Source organism: Pyrus communis, chromosome 7, assembly GCF_963583255.1.
Source record: "Pyrus communis chromosome 7, drPyrComm1.1, whole genome shotgun sequence".
Lineage (NCBI taxonomy): Eukaryota > Viridiplantae > Streptophyta > Magnoliopsida > Rosales > Rosaceae > Pyrus > Pyrus communis.
Genome location: NC_084809.1, coordinates 12,667,342 through 12,688,511, shown reverse-complemented (window position 1 = coordinate 12,688,511; position 21,170 = coordinate 12,667,342). Strand labels below are relative to the sequence as shown.

The following is a 21,170-nucleotide window of genomic DNA, read 5'->3' as shown; positions in this document are numbered from 1 at the left end:
CTACGTGGTGCACAAATCAAGTAACTAGTGAGCTAACTACGTCATTTGGTTATATGCGAGGCGTGCCAACTCGACGGCCGAGCTTGATGGGGGAGTAAAATGTGTTGATGTTGCATTGAGCGCGCGGCTGACTTCTTGATCTTGCGATTGCGGCCGAGGAAGGAACATGCCTCGGCATTCGGGTTCTAAAGCCTGAAGACAAGGCTGCTAATCTTGCAAAGTTCACGGATCGTCGGTACTAGATTCGATCACGGTGATTATATTCGTAAGAGTATAAGCACGTCGAACTGGTGTCAGACTATATGGACACAAATACTCGAAAGAGATGTATGTCTTGATGATAAATATGGTTTGGCCGTAGGAATGCCGAACTCTAAAACTAACTTGTAATATCCAATCATAAAACAACTCGACGTTCAACGTGTCGAGCCTAGTAAACTGTAACACCTCACTTCACTGAGAAGGCTGATGAGATGACCTCTGTCAATAAGGACTCGAAAACCCTTCTTGACCGAGACTTGGATAAATAACTAGTCGGCCTCGAAACAGTGCTGTTTATCCAAACTGAAGGTGCTCCTTGATCGGCTGATTCTACGACTCCAGTGCTGTTTATCCAAACTGAAGATGTTAGCCTTCACAATGCTGTTTATCTAAACTGACGATGTGTCAGCGGGAAAAGAAAATAAAAATCTCAAGGTGTTTGAGAGGTTTCGTGTAGAGCGAAAGTTTACGTAGGGCAGTTTGTGTGTTGAATTGAAGGGCGCTTGAATGATGCACTCCCTCCTCTATTTATAGTAGCAAATTCGTTCACAACCGAGCTATAATCATACTCGGATTAGAACTCCTCATCCTAATCTGACTCGGTCTTGGCCAATCCTAATCCCACTATGACTTTGAACCAAGCTCTTTTATTAAACCAGATTCATCCTTAACACTCAGTGTCATTAGCCTCAATACACCTCGTCGTACTAGGTTTCGAGTATTTCATCTTTATCCGAACTAACCCTCATCGAAATATAATTTGGTTGATCCTAACTAGACGGCCCATGACGACTAACAAAGGCCCATAACAAAATTCCAGATGAAGGTCACTGGGCCAATAATGACTCTAAGGTTGGCCCAAATTATCATTTTGGGCCCAAACATTGCCCCCTCACTTATGAGGTATTCGGCCTATAATTCCTAGTTGATCCTCGGCCTTGAAGAAGCGACATACACCCTTAGAATATTCTTGAAGGACACTAAAAATCTTTGAATATTTCAACCACTCAGGTGCATTTATGAGGCATGATTGCACGATCTAAATCCTGTTAGATTCTCTGCCACGTGGCATCTTTTTAATACGTTTGTCTTTCAATGATGACATCTGAAACTTGCGGATACCAAAGCGTCTCCTCACCATCAAAACTTGCAGTCACACATAATTGTGTCACCTCAAGCTGCGAGCTTTTCGGCCTTTTCATATGGGTTCTCGAGTAGAAATATTTGCCATGATTACAAACTTTTCGGTCGGATTTACTTGTCATTTTCAAAATCGAATTGTAGAGTTCTCTTCTTAACACCTATAAATACTCAGTTCATCCTCACTCGTTTTTTTCCTTATGCTTACAAATCTTCAAAAAAACTTTTTAATTCCAGAACCTCCTACCATTTACTTCCAACCCAGAAAACAATCCTTCAAAACCCATAAAACCCCCAAGGTTTCATCAATGGCTGCCAACACCTTTATCACTAAGCTTACTGAGGAGTGCAACAAAGGTCGATATATTATCGATCAAAACGCCATTAAAGTGATCCGTTCCGAAGATGACTTGAGTGCCTTCCACCGGACTTTGAGGTCCATTTTCAAGGACATCATCCCAGAAACCATCACCCATATGCTGAATGACCATTGCAAACCCTTGCTCTAAGGTTATGACTGGCTGTAGTGGGAATCAGCCAGACCTCAAGGAGCTTGGCCCTCGACCATAGCGACCTGGGCTGCTTGGGTCACTCGAATGAAACCACACTATGGTGGCGAGTGGAAAACCCTCGGTATCTTTGATGACATTAAGCTCCTGACCTTTGAAATCGCCATGGACCGAGAGCTCCTGATGGCTGCCCTGAGCTTTGGTGCCCGACTATCAACACCATGATCCTCCTTCTCAGCCCATCAGTCCAACTGTGCTGGACATCATGGCCGTACTCGGCACCTCTCATTTTAGCCTTCCAATCGACCCTGCTCTCTCCAGGTACGAGTTTGACTTGGACTTGAAGGCAGTCTTCGACGAGCGGGCCGTCGAAGTTTTGTTGAATAAGAATAAGAGGCTGTCGAAATAAGAAGTGCGAAAATTACACAAGAATTTCTTCAATTACAACACTTTGATCACTTACTTCGCTGGTTCGGAAGGAGAAGCTCTAAAGAATGGAGAGCACGAAGCATTCCTATTTTACTGGTACAATAAGTTCATTTTCTGTACCAAGTCCAATAAATGCTTGGCCGAAAAAATGTAGTGGCTGAAGCCCTAGCCAGTGGTCATGTCTTAGCCTTTAGCCTAGTCGTCTTTACTAACCTCAACGGATGCTTGGCCGAGGCTTCCGTTGGAAAAATTGACCCACACCAGAATGGCCTACTCTGGGTCTTCCAACTCTGGCTGCAAGTCTATTTCCCAGCACTGAGGCCAGAAATCCCAAGCTTTATTTCTTCCGAAGCAATGGGTCTACAATTGGCCTCGCGCCCTTTTCCTGCTCACTCGGTCAAATGAATCTTTAAGTATTTTTTTGGCCTCGAAGATCTTTCAGATGACGAATTCCTGATCTGCCGCCACCAGAAATACCCATCATCCATCACACTCCCAACCTCGGCTTGGGAGGAAGCAGAAGAGGCCGACCTTCGATGGTCCTGGGGGTCCTTCACCTTAGTTCGCAATCTTTCTTTTGGTTATGACACTTGGCGGGCTAGCTGGGAAGTTTATCATCCTAACTTCCTGGCTTGTCAACTAGGTTTCCTTTAGGGCTATCCTCTACCACTCCTTACTTCCTGTTCTCTCTTGAGTCGAGAACGCTTCTCTGGCTCATAAGAAAGGGAATGCGACGAAGCCGAAAAGGAGTTCCAAAAGCGATGCCTAAAATTCTGACTTCAGCTGAACACCCCAGAAACCCACTGTATTAGCACCTTTGCCGATTGGTGGGATACTTATACGAAGGATTTCTTCGATGATTCGGCTAAGGAAATTTCAAAGAAGCTCTTTGGCGAATGACCTCAAAAGACTCTCGCCCCAAAATCCAAAGAAACGGCCCAAGGTACACATCTCTTCGTTTCCTTGTCACCCCTTAGCCTTGGTTATTTCAAGTTTGTTCTAACTCAAACTTAGATTTTCCAAATGGTCGGTTAATGAAACGAGCAGATGTGATCGCAATGGCCGCGATTAAGAAGAAACATCACCATCCTCCTAAGAAGGCCGCGGCCGTTGCACCTCCCTCAACCGGACCAACTCTAGCAGTAGCCCTTGCCGCTCCGACCAGACTGAGTAAACGGCCTTACCCAGAGGTCGAAACGATTGACGTCGTTGCCTGGCCCTATAAGAGTATAAAAAAGAAGGCAAAGAAGGGAGAGCGGGAGATACACGTTATTTGAAGTCAAACCACAAGAACAACTACTCCCAGTGTCCCTCTCCCCTCTCCTGTCGGGAATGCCACAAAACCCTCCAACAAATCTGGCGACTGAAGTTAGCAAAGCATGAAGCTGAGATAACAGGGATGCAATTAGAATGTCTAGTGCTTTGGTGATATGTTGAACAAAAATCACTGCTGGTGTGCTGATGTAAAAAAAATATTCTCATTGTCTTTAGTAATTATATTCATTTGCAAACATTCATTCCTTTTCTGATTTTTTACTTCTAGTGAAAGTCATGCTTTGAAATTTTTACTGGTGAGATTGTTGTTTCGTGAAACTAATGAACTAATCCGCTGAGATCTGATTAGTTTGGTACTTTGCTGTTGATGATCAGATCATAGAGATGCTGACAAAATATAAAATGAAATTCAGAACATTTGAAAGCATAAAAACTGAAGTTTAAAATTCAAATCATTCTGATTCTTGAATCGTAGCTCACAGCTGCAAATATGCAATTCATGAAGCTATTCATTTTGTTTTCAAATGGTTTGAAACCGAGCCAAAATCGTTTGAAACTGAACCGAACAAAACCAATTTGTTTGGTTTCATTTTGGTTTTAGCTTCAGAAACCGTACCCAACCGAACTGCAAAAACTTTTAGTTTCGATTTCGATTTCACTCAAAACCGGGGTTTGGTGCTCACCTCTAAATTCGTTTCTCTTCGAGATAATGGGAGCTGGAATTTTGATTTAATTGAACAAAAATTTTGGCATTTTGAAACGGCTTCTATGTTGTCCATCCCGTTACCAGACTCATCCATTTCAAATAAATTTATATGTTAATAATCTCACTTGTTTCCTGTGTAGCAAAACCAACAAAGACGATTAAGTTTTCCTCAAAGTAATAAATTCAGTAACCAGCATGGGTCGTGTAACTCCCTGCAACCCATGTCATGTCATTTCATGAGTTCAACTCCTCCCTCCTCCGATATAGCTCGTGTTGAAAAAGAAAACTACCAAAGTTTTCAAATAATAATGTTCTTGTAAAACCCACAAGTCAGCATGTTTATTCTTACCACCACCTTCTAAATAGACTTGAAGCAGGCAAACTCATTCATTGGCAATTCTACCAATGAACAACCTTCAATGGAAAATAGTATGGAAATCATTGGCTTAAAGACAACCATTTTTTCAAATAAAGGGGGCAGAATTTAGGACTAACTCGAACTAAACAAGCAATAAAACAGAATTTAGGACTTGAGAACCAAATTTTTTGTACTATTGGCACAGGACACCACAATGGGGGTGTACTTGTTCTATGGAAGTCTTCCACCATCGTTGAAGACTAACTTATTAAAGTTATCAAACAAGAGAAATGCTAAGAAACTTTCAAAAGTGGAACCCTCCATAAGACTCTCAAAAGTGGGACTCTACATAAACTCTTTGTCATCTTGTGTTTTTAGCACAATGTTTTTTAATATTGACACGGGAACTAACGTTAAACTAAGAGGTAAGAGTCCCAATTTGAGAGAGCTCCTTAGGATGTCTCTATCAAATAATAAAGTATAACTAAACTTTCAACGTAAATACATCAAATTGCGAGAATCCCCAAATTCTATCAAACACCATCAGGGATAAAAAATAAATCAATCCTCTGCGACATCTCTGCACTCCATACACTGAATAACAAAAAGGATGCAACCTTAAAGCAACAAATCCTGTAAAGAAAACACATTAAGCAAAAGAAAGAGTATTGGATACAGAAACACCCATTTATCATATCATAAAGAGTACTGAGTTTGTCACGAGATCAACCCGGACATAAGTTTCTCCAACACATCTAAGTAGAAGCAAAACCAAAAACTAAAAAACTGAAAACCAACATTACAGTACAGAACATTGGGTGGAAATCAGTTAAACATGATGTTCTAAGAAGTTCCCTGCTAATCCTTGAGTAAGACTAGACTCTCGACGTAAGTATAAGCATGAAAGTCATTCAAGCGATCTAATGCCAGCGTAACTCTAGTTTCAGTAACCATCCTGGGTTCAAGATCAATTGAAGTCATATAGTTCTTACCATCTGCACAAGGCCACCCCACAAGGAGTTTGTTATTCATTCTAAAGCTCAGTGGGTAAATACTCTTCCGTTGAGGAATAAGAACAACATCCAGTGCCTTAAAAGCCTGTTCTTTGAGAGCCCATATGCCAATGAGGTCCGGTCCCCTACCTATATTGGATTGCAACAAGCAAACTGACCCTTTGTACTCTGCAATTAATTCCTTGTAATTACCAAGCCCGGAATTTATTCCACATAGAACTACATCTGGTAGCCGGAATTCTTCAAATACCTCACTCCCGGTATCAAAAGACACAAAACAAAAGGTACCATTCTGCTTTTGCATAATCCAGTACGCTACTCCATTACAAACTGCATTTCCAGACTGCCAAGCCATGGTCTTTACCAATGGATTATCAACCCTCTTCCAATATTTTGTGCTCAAGCTATAAACCTCCAGTTCACTGCAAAGCTTCCCTCCATTAAAAGAGACCATCCTTACCACCTTGTAGTCGTTAAGCCCTGGGTGGAACCCAAATGAAACAGTGACACATACATCAGAGTGCCTGCTCAGAGTGCTGGTCGGAGGAAGGACCACATGTTTCCGAATTGACAGGTTGCATAGGTATATAGAAGTATCCAAATCCCCTAGTTCATATGACAGACAAACTAAGCCATCAACCGAACCATGTACGTCAATTTTGTACCCAGACAAGGGATGCTTAATCTTCAAGCACGGCTCCATCGTCTCATTAGACAAAAGAGTGTAACTTATCTTGGGTTTGCTCGTACTTTCGTAGAGAGCAATTACAAAAGAATGCGCATGGTTTGTTACATTCCTATGAAGATGTTTTCCAATAAACCTCGAACTTTGAATCAAATCACTCCATAACTTGCATACACACGTAAACCGAACAAGGGATTTTACTGGTAATCTTACTAGAATGTTGACCAAGATCTCTTCAGGAAGGTACTCGGAAAAAGTGCAGCCTTTGTCACTCATCCTGATCAAGCAGATCAGTAGAAAAAAAAAAGTTAAGGAAACCAATCTCGACACAGCTGTGCAATCAAATGAAACAGAGCCATCACGGTTTTCGGGCAATTTGTAAGTTGAAAAAGAAGTTTGGTTTCACTTTTGGAAAGAACTTTCCAACAAAATTATATTCGTCAGTTTCAAGCATTCAAGTCTAAATTCACAAAACCACCTTCAATATTATTATGACATACTGCATGAACAACCAAAATTCAACGCACCTTGAATGTAAGTCATAAATTATAATAAATTCTTCCTCTGTGGAGAAGAAAACGTAAACATCCAAAGCTAAACAAGGAAAACCCTGAAATTTGAGAAAAAGGAAGGCACCCCTACCTGAGGGCCGAGGAGCGTCGAAGTTCGACTTCCAAGTTCCAACTGCCGCGCGGTAGAAAAGTTTTGGAGAGGAACTTCAAAGTTCGAGTTCCAAGATCCCTAGGGCACATAAAATATATGCGAGGGAGGGGAGAGAAGAACAGCAATACCCTCGTTAGTATTTATTCACAACCGTTGGATGGGATCCAAGGGTCGTAAGGTAACAATATTCAATAGTAGCGTGCTTCACAATCCAAGTTCCAAATCCAGTCCGATCACAACTTAATTTCTTCTTCAAAAAATAAAAATAAAATAAAATTTAATCGATATGGAAAGATATTGAATTGTTTTTTTTTTTACTTCAAAATCCAAGTCATCGTATCAGAAGTTCAAATCTAATGTAACATGTGTAAACATAGATAATGACAATTCTAGTGCTTTTTACAGGAGTTTATCATATATAACTAAAATTTACACTTTAATTTTATAAATGTCAAGTTTAATAAAACCTATCAAATATATTCAAAATTTCACTAAAATAGACCTTAATACTCTCAAAGTTATTAACAAGCCTAACCCTAAATCCAAACACTGTTAGATAAAATTATGACAATTCCACCTGTTTATGAATGAACCTGAATTCATTTCCAAGAAAACTTGGTATTGTCATCTCACGGTCTCATCCACGCCTCCCAATCAATCAGAATGCTCTTTTGGTTTTTTTTTTTTCATTTTGGTTTTGCAATAAAAATTGAAATTTGTTTGTTTATATGCAATTGTGATGGGCTTTTGACAAAAGGTAGAGCTCCGAACGATCAGTGAACAGATGGCAACATGTTGTCGTTGCTCCCAATTAGCCAGACCCTCCTTCAACTTTGCCAATATATTTTCTTTTGATTTGTTAGGTTTTCAAGGCATACGAAAGTATAAGAACAAAAATTAATTATTATTTTAATTTTTTTAAATTGAACATTTCAAAACAATACGAAGGAGAAGGATCAGCAGAGGCCAGAAGGAGGGTTGTGGCGGTGGGTGGTCCGGTGACAAGTACGTATTCTTGTTGTGAGTTTGAATGAAAAGGAATTCTAACGATTTTAGATGTAGTGTAATTTGATTTTAAATTTTGGGCAGTTTGATCTATTTAAGCATATTTTTTTGCTATAATTGATAGTTTTCGTTAAAACTGACATTTATAAAATTAGAAAGTAAATATTGGTTATATATGAGAAATTCCCGCTTTTCACGCTCTCCGTTCAAATAATTTGATCTCTTCCCAAGCAATGCATTATTTGTTTCGACTACGTTTGGAATATGACTTTCTACTTCTCTCACATCTATCGTGAAGAAAATGTTCTGGAGAGCCTTTTGTATGGCATGATTCTCCTTCATCGGTGACGTTGTGCTTCTTGTTTTCAAACTTTGTAGGCTTGTCTAGGTTTTGCTTTTCAAATTAATGTGCATCTAGGGATCTTGGCAGTGCAGTACAAAATTATTAAAACTACTAGATTGAGTACTGGTTTAATACTAATGTGCTTTTATAAAAAAGTGGGTATAAAAAAATTGAGCTAAAAAATGTGTTTGATAAACATTTAAAAACAGCTTATTTTCACAGTTTTATGTGAAAAAAAAAGTTGAAAACGTAAAACAGCAAAAATGAGCTTATTCTCACATCACAACAGAAGCAGTTTTTTTTTTCAAAGCACAGTAATACCAAACTAGCCCTGAGAACACCCTTCGATTTGTTTTTTGGATGATAAATTTGTTTTACGCTTCTTAGATTGAGTTCGATACTAAGCTCGATGAGGATGTTTTGAAGGAGGATCTCGACAGCACGATGGACAAGCTTCAAGACGACTTCTTGGGGACACTTAACTCTGCAGTGGACACCTTCCGAAAAGAGTTCCAAAAGGACGAAGTGAAGGATACGAAGGGAGATTTGGCATTACGCAAGCAGACATTTGCGAGCAAGTGTTACGCAACTCCATATCCGACCCGAATCAAATGGGAGAGGGAGGCGAAGGAGCTTGATACCTACATCTGGAACATGAAAAGGCATTTCAAGTACTGGAAGATGGAAGACGATTCCAAAATCTCTACCGCAATTTTATTCCTTACCGACAATGCCCTTTTGCGGAGGCATCGCGTTGCACTTCAGTTCACTCAAGTTATCAAGAAAGCTTGAATGAATTGCCGCTAAGAAATGATGAACCTATTCACTATCTGGTTATGCAACAAAGATGATAAAGTGGAGTTCATACATGCGTATATGAGTAATAAACACACGATAATTCAGTGAAGCTTTCGGAGATTGAAATTCAGTAAGGAAAATAGAGTGCTAAGAATGATTCAATCTCTCGTACTTTTCATATTGTAAGGGTTTCGGAGAAGAAAGTTTCTCTCAAAACGTTCAGAGCACTTTCTCACTCTAGAAGGAGAGAATCAATGCACAATCAAAACAGAATGAATCGATCACTACATGCCTTATCTCACGTCTCTTATATTCTCTTGGTCATCAACGCTCAGCAAGTAGCGTGAGCTAGAATGAAATAAAATGCAATGTTGACTTACAAGGTTACACAGCAGAAGGAAGCCATCCATAAAAGAAAAACTTAAAGAAAAACTCACGTCTCTATAAAAACTGCAGTAATTTTTCAAATAAAATGCAATGTTGACTTAACTTTATTTAGTAACGTGGTAGTGCTCTAATAACGTAAAGGAATAAAATTTGTAAAAAAAGATAAATTGCATTTCCTAGAAGCAATATAAGGTTACACAGCAGAAGGAAGCCATCCATAAAAGAAAATTAACAGAAATACAGAAGCGCTAGGTTAGTCGAAAGGATCGACCAATAATGCAAACCCGATCATAAATTAGAGGACTGTAGAACCTAATATACGAGTTCATGAACTATAACGTAACTCATGATACAGTCCAGAGATCATTAATTGCTACAATTTAACCTAATCATTGAGTAAAACTAAGCTTTCAGTATAAGTATTGACATAGAATTTTGTGCCAGCCATCCTTCAATTGATTTCTCCTGCCAGCCTGATTCTTCTGTTCTTAACCCGCTTGGATTCAGGATTGTACATAACCAGATCGACTGTGCCGTCATCATTACCGTCTAGTACAAGGAGTTCATTACCCATACAAAACCTCAGTGGACGAATAAATGTCGTTCCAGGAATAACCTTCAATGGAAAATGGTATGGAAATCATTGGCTTAGAGACAACCATTTTTTCAAATAAAGGGGGCGGAATTTAGGACTAACTCGAACTAAACAAGCAATAAAACAGAATTTAGGACTTGAGAACCAAATTTTTTGTACTATTGGCACAGGACACCACAATGGCAGTGTACTTGTTCTATGGAAGTCTTCCGCCAACGTTGAAGACTAACTTATTAAAGTTATCAAACAAGAGAAATGCTAAGAAACTCTTAAAAGAGGAACCCTCTATAAGACTCTCAAAAGTGAGATTTTACATAAATTCTCTGTCATCTTGTGCTTTTGGCATAATGTTTTTTAATATTGATACGGGAACTAACGTTAAACTAAGAGGTAAGAGTCCCAATTTGAGAGAGCTCCTTAGCATGTCTCTATCAAATAATACAGTATAACTAAACTTTCCACGTAAATACATCAAATTGCGAGAATCCCCAAATTCTATAAAACACCATCAGGGAGAAAAAATAAATCAATCCTCTGCGACATCTCTGCACTCCATACACTGAATAACAAAAAGGATGCAACTTTAAAGCAACAAATCCTGTAAAGAAAACACATTAAGCAATAGAAAGTATTGGATAAAGAAACACCCATTTATCATATCATAAAGAGTACTGAGTTTGTCACGAGATCAACCCGGACATAAGTTTCTCCAACACATCTAAGTAGAAGCAAAACCAAAAACTAAAAAACTGAAAACCAACATTACAGTACAGAACATTGGGTGGAAATCAGTTAAACATGATGTTCTAAGAAGTTCCCTGCTAATCCTTGAGTAAGACTAGACTCTCGACGTAAGTATAAGCATGAAAGTCATTCAAGCGATCTAATGCCAGCGTAACTCTAGTTTCAGTAACCATCCTGGGTTCAAGATCAATTGAAGTCATATAGTTCTTACCATCTGCACAAGGCCACCCCACAAGGAGTTTGTTATTCATTCTAAAGCTCAGTGGGTAAATACTCTTCCGTTGAGGAATAAGAACAACATCCAGTGCCTTAAAAGCCTGTTCTTTGAGAGCCCATATGCCAATGAGGTCCGGTCCCCTACCTATATTGGATAGCAACAAGCAAACTGACCCTTTGTACTCTGCAATTAATTCCTTGTAATTACCAAGCCCGGAATTTATTCCACATAGAACTACATCTGGTAGCCGGAATTCTTCAAATACCTCACTCCCGGTATCAAAAGACACAAAACAAAAGGTACCATTCTGCTTTTGCATAATCCAGTACGCTACTCCATTACAAACTGCATTTCCAGACTGCCAAGCCATGGTCTTTACCAATGGATTATCAACCCTCTTCCAAGATTTTGTGCTCAAGCTATAAACCTCCAGTTCACTGCAAAGCTTCCCTCCATTAAAAGAGACCATCCTTACCACCTTGTAGTCGTTAAGCCCTGGGTGGAACCCAAATGAAACAGTGACACATACATCAGAGTGCCTGCTCAGAGTGCTGGTCGGAGGAAGGACCACATGTTTCCGAATTGACAGGTTGCATAGGTATATAGAAGTATCCAAATCCCCTAGTTCATATGACAGACAAACTAAGCCATCAACTGAACCATGTACGTCAATTTTGTACCCAGACAAGGGATGCTTAATCTTCAAGCACGGCTCCATCGTCTCATTAGACAAAAGAGTGTAACTTATCTTGGGTTTGCTCGTACTTTCGTAGAGAGCAATTACAAAAGAATGCGCATGGTTTGTTACATTCCTATGAAGATGTTTTCCAATAAACCTCGAACTTTGAATCAAATCACTCCATAACTTGCATACACACGTAAACCGAACAAGGGATTTTACTGGTAATCTTACTAGAATGTTGACCAAGATCTCTTCAGAAAGGTACTCGGAAAAAGTGCAGCCTTCGTCACTCATCCTGACAAAAAAGTTAAGGAAACCAATCAAGACACAGCTGTGCAATCAAATGAAACAGAGCCATCACGGTTTTCGGGCAATTTGTAAGTTGAAAAAGAAGTTTGGTTTCACTTTTGGAAAGAACTTTCCAACAAAATTATATTCGTCTGTTTCAAGCATTCAAGTCTAAATTCACAAAACCACCTTCAATATTATTACGACATACTGCATGAACAACCAAAATTCAACGCACCTTGAATGTAAGTCATAAATTATAATAATTCTTCCTCTGTGGAGAAGAAAACGTAAACAACCAAAGCTAAACAAGGAAAACCCTGAAATTTGAGAAAAAGGAAAGCACCCCTACCTGAGGGCTGAGGAGCGTCGAAGTTCGACTTCCGAGTTCCAACTGCCGCGCGGTAGAAAAGTTTTGGAGAGGAACTTCAAAGTTCGAGTTCCAAGATCCCTACGGCACATAAAATATATGCGCCGGGGGGGGGGGGGGGGGGGGGGGGGGGTTTGGCGGGGGTGGAAGAAGAACGTCAATACTCTCGTTAGTATTTATTTACAACCGTTGGATGAGATCCAAGGGTCGTAAGGTAACAATATTCAATTCTAGCGTGCTTCACAATCCAAGTTCCAAATCCAGTCCGATCACAACTTAATTTCTTCTTCAAAAAATAAAAATAAAAAAAAATTTAATCGATATGGAAAGATATTGAATTGTATTTTTTTTTTTACTTCAGAATCCGAGTCATCGTATCAGAAGTTCAAATCAAATGTAACTTGTGTAAACATAGATAATGATTGTTCTAGTGCTTTTTACAGGAGTTTATCATATATAGCTAAAATTTACACTTAAATTTTATAAATGTCAATTTTAATAAAAACTATCAAATGTATTCAAAATTTCACTAAAATAGACCTTAATACTCTCGAAGTTATTAACAAATCTAACCCTAAATCCAAACACTGTTAGATAAAATTATGACAATTCCACTTGTTTATGAATGAACCTGAATTCATTTCCAAGAAAACTTGGTATTGTCATCTCACCGTCTCATCCACACCTCCCAATCAATCAGAATGCTCTTTTGGATTTTTTTTTTTTTTTTTTTTTTGCAATAAAAATTGAAATTTGTTTGTTTACATGCAATTGTGATGGGCTTTTGCCAAAAAGTAGAGCTTCTTATGATCGGTGAAACAGATGGTAACATGTTGTCGTTGCTCCCAATTAGCCAGACCCTCCTTCAACTTTGCCAATATATTTTCTTTTGATTTGTTAGGTTTTCAAGGCATACCGAATGTATAAGAACAAAAATTAATTATTATTTTAATTTTTTTTAATTGAACATTTCAAAACAATATGAAGGAGAAGGATAAGCAGAGGTCAGAAGGGCAGAGGTCAGAAGGGAAGAGGGTTGCGGCGCTGGGTGTAGACTTGATAATTTCTTACATGATTCGTTAACACGATACGTAAATAATATAAAAATAATATATTTCGAATTAACGCGATAACTAATCCAATCATTATTGGATCATACGATAATAATTCGTTAATAACATGCATCATAAAAGGCCTAGAACACCCGGTTATCATTTCCCATTTCTTCTTTTAAGCTTCGAACCCTCAGCTGCTTATATATATATATATATAAAGCCGCGGTCTCATGTCTTTCCTTTATCTGTAACCAAAAGCCAAAACCATCTCTACCTAGCTTTCTAGTCATTCCAAAATCTTCCAATGGTCCTAGATTTATCGAAGCTCCAATCTGTCTAGTCAATGTCCCAGTGCACACCAAGGTAAATATCTCTTTTTTCTTACGGATTTCATGACCAGAAGTTGTATGAACTCCATTCTGAACTTGAGGCACATGGGCCCATTGATATGACGAAATTGTCTGATCTGATATTTGTGTATACCGTGCTTGCAGGTTCAACCCAGAATGGACGCAGAGGCCCAAAAATTCATAGATCCACCCCCAAACTTAGTCTCGATCCATATCCATCGATCTGCATCTAAGCTTTCTGTCTTCAGCCAAAACAAGATAGAGCTCGCTGCCATCAATCACTGCCCACATTCAAGCCGTCCTTGCTGGAAATTTGTCATAGTCTCAGGTTGGCTCCCAAATCAGAAATCCAGTACTCAGAGCCGACACCCACATGGTAAAACTCCACTCCATCATCCTACGATTTCGTCCCCAGAGCATAGATTAGGTAAAAATGTATGCCAGGATTTTGCATGCATGCTTGCTCTCTGTGCAGGAGTCCGGAAAGTGACGGTGATAGCAAAGATGAACAACATGAAGCACAACAAACTGGAAATCCGGTGGACAAGAAACCGGTAGATTTCACGAGATCCTCAGGTTCAGAACTAAAAAGGTATAAACATGCTCCCATCACTCTGTTGGCTGGAATTTCTTCATAGCATTTGGATGATGGCTCACATGAAACTCTGATAATTGTCTATAGTTTGCCTCTGTGAGTTTTGTCCGTGCATGCATCCATGGATCTAATTTTATTCTTCAGTATACACATGCCATGCATTTGCTGTGGTTGCATGCCTCCAATAGAAGAATGTTGAGCAAAAACGAACGTTGCATGATTCTGGATCCCTGGCCTGGATGGATAAATGTATGTGTTCACCTCTGTGCTGTCTGGATTCCCCACCCCCAAACTTGCATGTAATAAAGATTTTTAATTAAATGCGAGAGTGAGTGAAAGGGGCTCCAAGCGGTGCAGAGGTCTTCTCAGCAACCTCACCTTAAGCATTCTTGAACTCATGTGCTTGTTTAATTTTCTGCACTTTCCATTAAGGGTAATGCTATTCATACCATATTTTTATATTATATTTCTATACCATCTTAGATAGCATTTGATGTAGACAGTTACAATCATCATTTAATTAACTAGTTTTTCTTAATTATTAGTTTATTAAATAATGAGCTAAATTTAAAAATCTGATTAATTCAAATGATGTGGCTGTCCACATCAAATGTCACCTAAGATGGTATGAAAATGTGATACAAAAACATGGTATGAATAACATTACTCTTCCGTTAATGATGAATTCTCTGATGAATGTAGATGAATAATGGAAGTGTTGAGTTGAATGTATGAATGTTGCTGAATGCATGATTCAGTTGAATGGTGTGCTTGGTGGGCATTGAGGGTCGTTCAAATCCAAATGCATCCTGCAAATCACACAATAAAAATCTAATTAGAATAAAACCCAAAATAAAATACTGATTAACTAAAAAAACTTTGCTGTTTTTGTGTTTTTCGATTCTTTTTTATTTTATTTTAGTTTTTTGTAATTAAAATAAAACCAAGAAAATAAAATAAACAAATATAAAAAGAAAAGAGTTAGAAAAATTGGGTTGTCTCTCAATAAGAGCTTCAGTTAACATCTATAGCTAGATGAATTGGAATGAGGTTTGTGATCACGTCACTTGTTCTCTTAGAATCAACCACTCCTTGATAGCATAATACAATGATTGTAGGTACGGAATGAGTTGATGTTTATCAGTGGTTGAATTCTTCATATTTGCCCTTCTATATGAATGAATCTTTGTGATCAAATAGGGTCCCCTCCATCGATGTTTGTGTTTCCCTTGAATTGACTTCAATCTTGTATTTAATACCCATAATTTTTGCATTGGTCGAATTGCGTGATGGAGATTTGGGCTGCCATTAAACTCTTTCTTCATTCCCATGTAGAATTTAGCTCGCTTGTAGGAGACTTTCTGGATTTCCTCAAGTTTGATTGGCTATGCATGTGCATTGTCATGTGATTTTCCATATTTTGATTTGTTGTGCACAATCCTGTCCAACCCATCAGTTGCAATGCAATCCTGCAGCTTATGTGGGAACCGTTCTGGTGGCACATAAACGTGGTTAGTACTAGGTTCTGGGAAGATTTCAAGATCATCATGTGCTGCTTCCTCCTTTGGGTGTAAGCAAGCGGCAGATTTCTCCTCAGCTTCCGCATCAATCTCCCCTTCATCATCAAAAATTTTCTCACAGTTTAATGCTTGAATTTGAAACCCTTGATTGGTTATTTCAATGTACAACTCAATCGATTTCAACAATTTAGAGAGTTTGTCCTCCACCAAAAGTTCTTGTCGCACATTAGACTGCTCAAAATAGTGCTCAAGATGTTTTTTCAAGCTTGGAGTGTAGAACTCTAAATAGGATTGTTCCAACTCTTTTTCTAATCGTTTCTCATATTGGTATGCTCTTGGACAAACCCTGGAAAATATTCCCTTTTGGGACACTGCAAAATATTATGGGTATTCAAACAGCAAAGTGCACAAATTGTAGGCTTAAATCCATTAAAACCCCATTATGCAGATTTGACCCATAAAGGCAGTCCTCCAGGTTGTATATTGAATTCAGAAGGAGGTACAAATTTCATTGCTGCACAAATTGTAACCTAAAAAAAATAAAATTAAATCAAGTAAAAAAAAGATATATACAAAAATAAAAAGAGTCAATTCTGAAAGGTGCAAGAAGATGATAGAGTTAGTTCTGAAAGATGTCTTTGTCGGGCCTTAGGTGTAGGCCATGAAGCTCGCAATCAAAACTAACTACGTGCTGAGGCATACCATTGTCATCTCTGTATGACAGATGTAGAATGAACGTATTTAAGCCGATTACTTGCGCCCTAAGTTATTCTGACTTTTTATTATCAAAGGATCGTCATGGATGGGTTAAGTTCACATTAAGTACTTTTCTATGCCTTGAGATCTATGACTTTTGTTTATCTTGTATGCTTTAAAGGGTAGGGGTTCAGATTTGATCAAGGCATCAGTTTCATTTACTTTTACGATAGTAAAAGTACTAAGTGAATCAGATCTGAGAGTTAATAGAACTTTGAATCATCAAGAAACCAAAAATGACTTGCATATATATTGAGGGATATATTATAACACCAGATCTATTAATGGAAAGGCAAAAACAAAGAGAGTCAGGCAAGATTTCACCTTGTCGGGTAAGGTTATAACGTCTTGCAATCTCTTCTCTTTGCAGTTACAAAGGGTTGAGTAATAAAGAAGGACGAGGGGTAAACAAGTTTACACAAGGGAATCGATACTACAACATTTGGGGACGGTAGCAGAGCTTTTACATAGACAAAAGATTTCTTTCTACGGGAAATCTAAGGCTAAAAGGATGCATAATCTGGACAAAGCGCATCTTTCTGAGTATTTGCTTGACTGAGAGACAAGTTGTATGTTTGTTTGTTTGATTGGTTGAGTGTCCTTATCTCTGAGTCTTCTTCCTCTTTTTATAGACGAATAACCCAACTGTGTTGTTTCTGTTCTTACTTGAAAGTAACTGAAGGGTAGTGAATCATTAGCATTTTTACATGTTCTGCCATCCAAAAGTACTTTTGGGCCCGGTGTAGGTGAATTTTTATCGGTTGTCACTTCTCTTAAAGCTCAAAGTTTAAATATTAACCCAAACAATTTTCCATTGCATTTACAATGAATTTGGAAGTTTTAGGAAGTTTTAGGTCACGACTTACAGTTTATGGCTCCAAACTGTTTGTTACGAAATTGATTATTTGATTGGTGGTGTTTTGGTATCAAGAGGACGAACAAATTCGTGCTCTAGATCAGGGCAAAAGCTTGCTGTCATAAATTGAGGAGGGAGATATTTAATGACATGTATTTATCCAATCTCAAATTATATTATATTTTTATTTTTATTTTTACAATTTTTGAAGAATTGGGTTGTTTTGTAATGATGAAATGAATGGTGGTTTTCTGTTGAATTTTACTGTTTTTCAATTTGGGATTTTTGTGTGGATTGCAGACTTTGAATTTTTTATTTTATGTTGGTGATTGAATTTTTCTTGCAATTGACACAAAATTAATGAAATGAGATTGAAAAATGAGGAGTTCCTATCAAGCGTTTATGTTTTAGTATAATTTCACATCTACTATTTGAAAGCGTTTCCCCCAATCCATGAAGAAGAATATTAGCTGAGTGAGCAACTTTTGTTTTTAATACTGTGTTTTGAAAATATTTTGGAGCAACATTGTTGGACTGTAGGGCAGAGTTTTTTAACGAAAGAAAAGATCAAAGAATCCCAATTTTTTATTACAACAATTCAGGTTTAGTCAAGCATCTGCAATGTGGAGTTCTACTGTGAGATAATTCTTCACATTGTGGCTAATTGTCTTGTTTTTTCTTCTGATTCTACCCAACAAAGATTTTGTTGGAAATTCAAATAAAAAGAGGCTGTAAAAGGTTGCTGCTAGTTTCTTTACAGGTTGTATTCACACATGCTGCAACTACAAAGACTAAAGTTTCCTCCATGTGCTAGCTGAAAGTGTGTTGAAAGACAGCAGAGATGTGAGCTGCTGTGTGCAAGCTGTCCAAAGTTCACATGATATGTTTGCATGTGTTGTCTTATTGTTTATTCATTTTCTGCTTGTATAAATAAGCCTCCTTGCTAGGCTTTAGTATCATCCCATCCGAATCCCACTTCCAATTGTGAAGAAGCTTGTAAGCTTTCTTATTCCATCAGTTTGTAAACCTTCTTTTTATATATCAAAGTCCAAGTGTTTTGCCAAAGCTTGTTGCTTCCCTCCTTTCTCTATTTCTTTCCTTGTCCAATTTTATTGAGAGTGCAAAGTGAGAGGTGTGATAGAGTTTGTAAACTTATCACCCAAATATTTTGGTATTGAGTTAGCAAACTCCTTTGAATCCCAACAATTGGTATCAGAGCCAGAATACCATTCTGGCAGGTGCAGCAGTTATGGCGTCCAACTTAGTACAACTCCAAGTTCCCACATTGAAGAAAGAAAATTATGAAAGATGGTGCATCCAATTCAAAGCATTGTTTGGATCACAGGAGCTATGGGAAGTTGTCAGTAGTGGGTATGTTGTACCCACTGCCGAGCAAGAAGCCGTATATACTGCGGATCAAAGGAACACTCTCAAGGACTTACGAAAGAAGGACCAAAAGGCGCTGTATCTTCTATACCAGGGTTTGGAAGATTCAACGTTCGAGAAGGTTGCAGAAGCAACAACGAGCAAGCAAGTATGGGATACACTCAGTACAATCTACAAAGGAGTAGATCGAGTCAAGAAAGTGAGGTTACAGTCACTTCGAGCAGATTTTGAAACTGCTCATATGAATGAAGGGGAGTGCATCTCCGACTATCACTCAAGGCTCATTGTGATAGTAAATTAGATGAGGAGAAATGGCGAGAGACTCGATGAAGTACGAGTTGTGGAGAAGATACTCCGGTCACTCACATCTAAGTTTGAGCATGTGGTGACTGCCATTGAGGAATCCAAGGATTTGGAGGTGATGAGCGCAGAGGAGCTACTAGGATCCCTCCTAGTTCACGAGCAACGCATTCAGAAGAATGCAAACCCCACTACGCTAGAGCAAGCTTTGGAGTCAAAGTTGAATATTGACAAACCAAATGGAGGTCGTGGGCAGTGGAACTCACGTCGTGGGAGTTCATCTAACCGTAGCCGAGGACGAGCTCGAGGAAGAGGTCGAGGCTATGCACAAAATCGAGGTCAGTCTCAGGAGTAAAGATCTACTCGAGGAAAGGCGCATATCCAGTGTCACAACTGTAAGCAATATGGACATTATGCCAATGAATGTTCACATAAAAATGGTGAGCATGTCAACATGGCAGAATCAAGTGGAAATACTGATGAAGAACTTACAGTCTTGCTAGCACACCATGATTCCAGTAGCCAACAAGATGTTTGGTATTTGGACTTTGGTGCAAGCAATCACATGTGTGGAAAGAAGGAGTTTTTTGCCGAACTCAAAGATGGGGCCTATGGATCTGTAAGTCTTGGTGACTCCTCAAAGTTGCCAGTTGAAGGCAAAGGGAAGATCAAGATCATCCAGAAGGATGGTAAAGAAGAATACATCTCCGATACCTACTACATACCAGGTATGAAGAGCAACATTCTAAGCATTGGTCAACTGCTCCAGAAAAGGTACATTATACATATGGAGAACATGCTTCTCACTCTCAGGAATGCAAGGAGAAAGCTTATTGCACGTGTTCGAATGTCAAAGAACCGGATGTTTCCGTTGAATTTGAACACAAAGATTGGAAGCTGCAACATCGGTGTAATGGAAGATGAGTCATGGAAATGGCATCTTCGATTTGGCCATCTTCATTTCAATGGCCTAAAGTTGCTGTCAAGTGGAGGAATGGTTCGTGGTCTACCCCAAATTGAAGCCACACGCCAAGTATGTGAAGGTTGTGTGCTTGGCAAGTAAGCACGACTATCGTTCCCTGTTGGTGATACATGGAGACCAAAGGCACCACTGCAGTTGGTGCACACAGATATATGTGGTCCATTGGATCCCATGTCTTATGAAGGTAATAGGTATTTTATTACCTTCATTGATGATTTCAGTAGAAAGACTTGGGTCTATTTTCTCAAGGAGAAGTCAGCTGCCCTAAAAATTTTCAAGGAGTTCAAGGCACTCACAGAGGCTGAAAGTAACCACAAGCTTGTGGCTGTGAGATCAAATAGAGGTGGAGAGTACACCTCCAATGCTTTCCAAGCATACTGCAAGAAGCAAGGAATTAGGCATCAACTTACTGCTGCCTATACCCCACAGCAAAATGGGATAGCTGAAAGAAAGAATCGAACCATCCTTGACATGACAAGGTCCATGCTTAAGGAGAAGAATTTGCCAAAAGAGTTATGGGCAAAAGCTGTAGCTTGTTCGATTTATTTGTTGAATCGATGTCCAACAAAGAGTGTCAAGAGGATGACACCACAAGAGGCTTGGAGTGGATACAAGCCGAATGTTACACACCTAAGAATTTTAGGGTGTGTTGCATATGCTCAAGTTCCAGAAGCCAAGAGGAGGAAACTTGATGATAGAGGTGAGAAGTGTGTGTTTGTGGGCTATAGTGAAGAGTCCAAGGCATACAAGCTCTACAACCCACTAACTGGCAAACTAGTGGTTTGTAGAGATGTCATCTTTAGTGAGGAAGAGACATGGAAGTGGAACAATAAAGAAGTCAGTAAAGAGAAGATCGTCTCCACTGATTTTGAAGAACCAGAAGTTGTACCACCTATTGAGCA

General features: G+C 38.9%; 2 protein-coding genes across 2 annotated transcripts; both read right to left on the bottom strand.

Annotated features, from left to right (window-relative positions):
* Positions 1 to 5,536: 5,536 nt before the first annotated feature.
* Positions 5,537 to 6,652, bottom strand: LOC137738884 (F-box/kelch-repeat protein At3g23880-like). Its single transcript, XM_068478356.1, has one exon. It carries the CDS (start codon positions 6,650 to 6,652, stop codon positions 5,537 to 5,539), a length of 1,116 nt encoding a protein of 371 aa, XP_068334457.1.
* Positions 6,653 to 10,988: 4,336 nt separating this feature from the next.
* LOC137738826 (F-box/kelch-repeat protein At3g23880-like) lies at positions 10,989 to 12,104 on the bottom strand. The gene has a single exon (XM_068478298.1). The coding sequence runs from the start codon at positions 12,102 to 12,104 to the stop codon at positions 10,989 to 10,991; it is 1,116 nt and encodes a 371-aa protein (XP_068334399.1).
* Between the last annotated feature and the right edge of the window lie 9,066 nt (positions 12,105 to 21,170).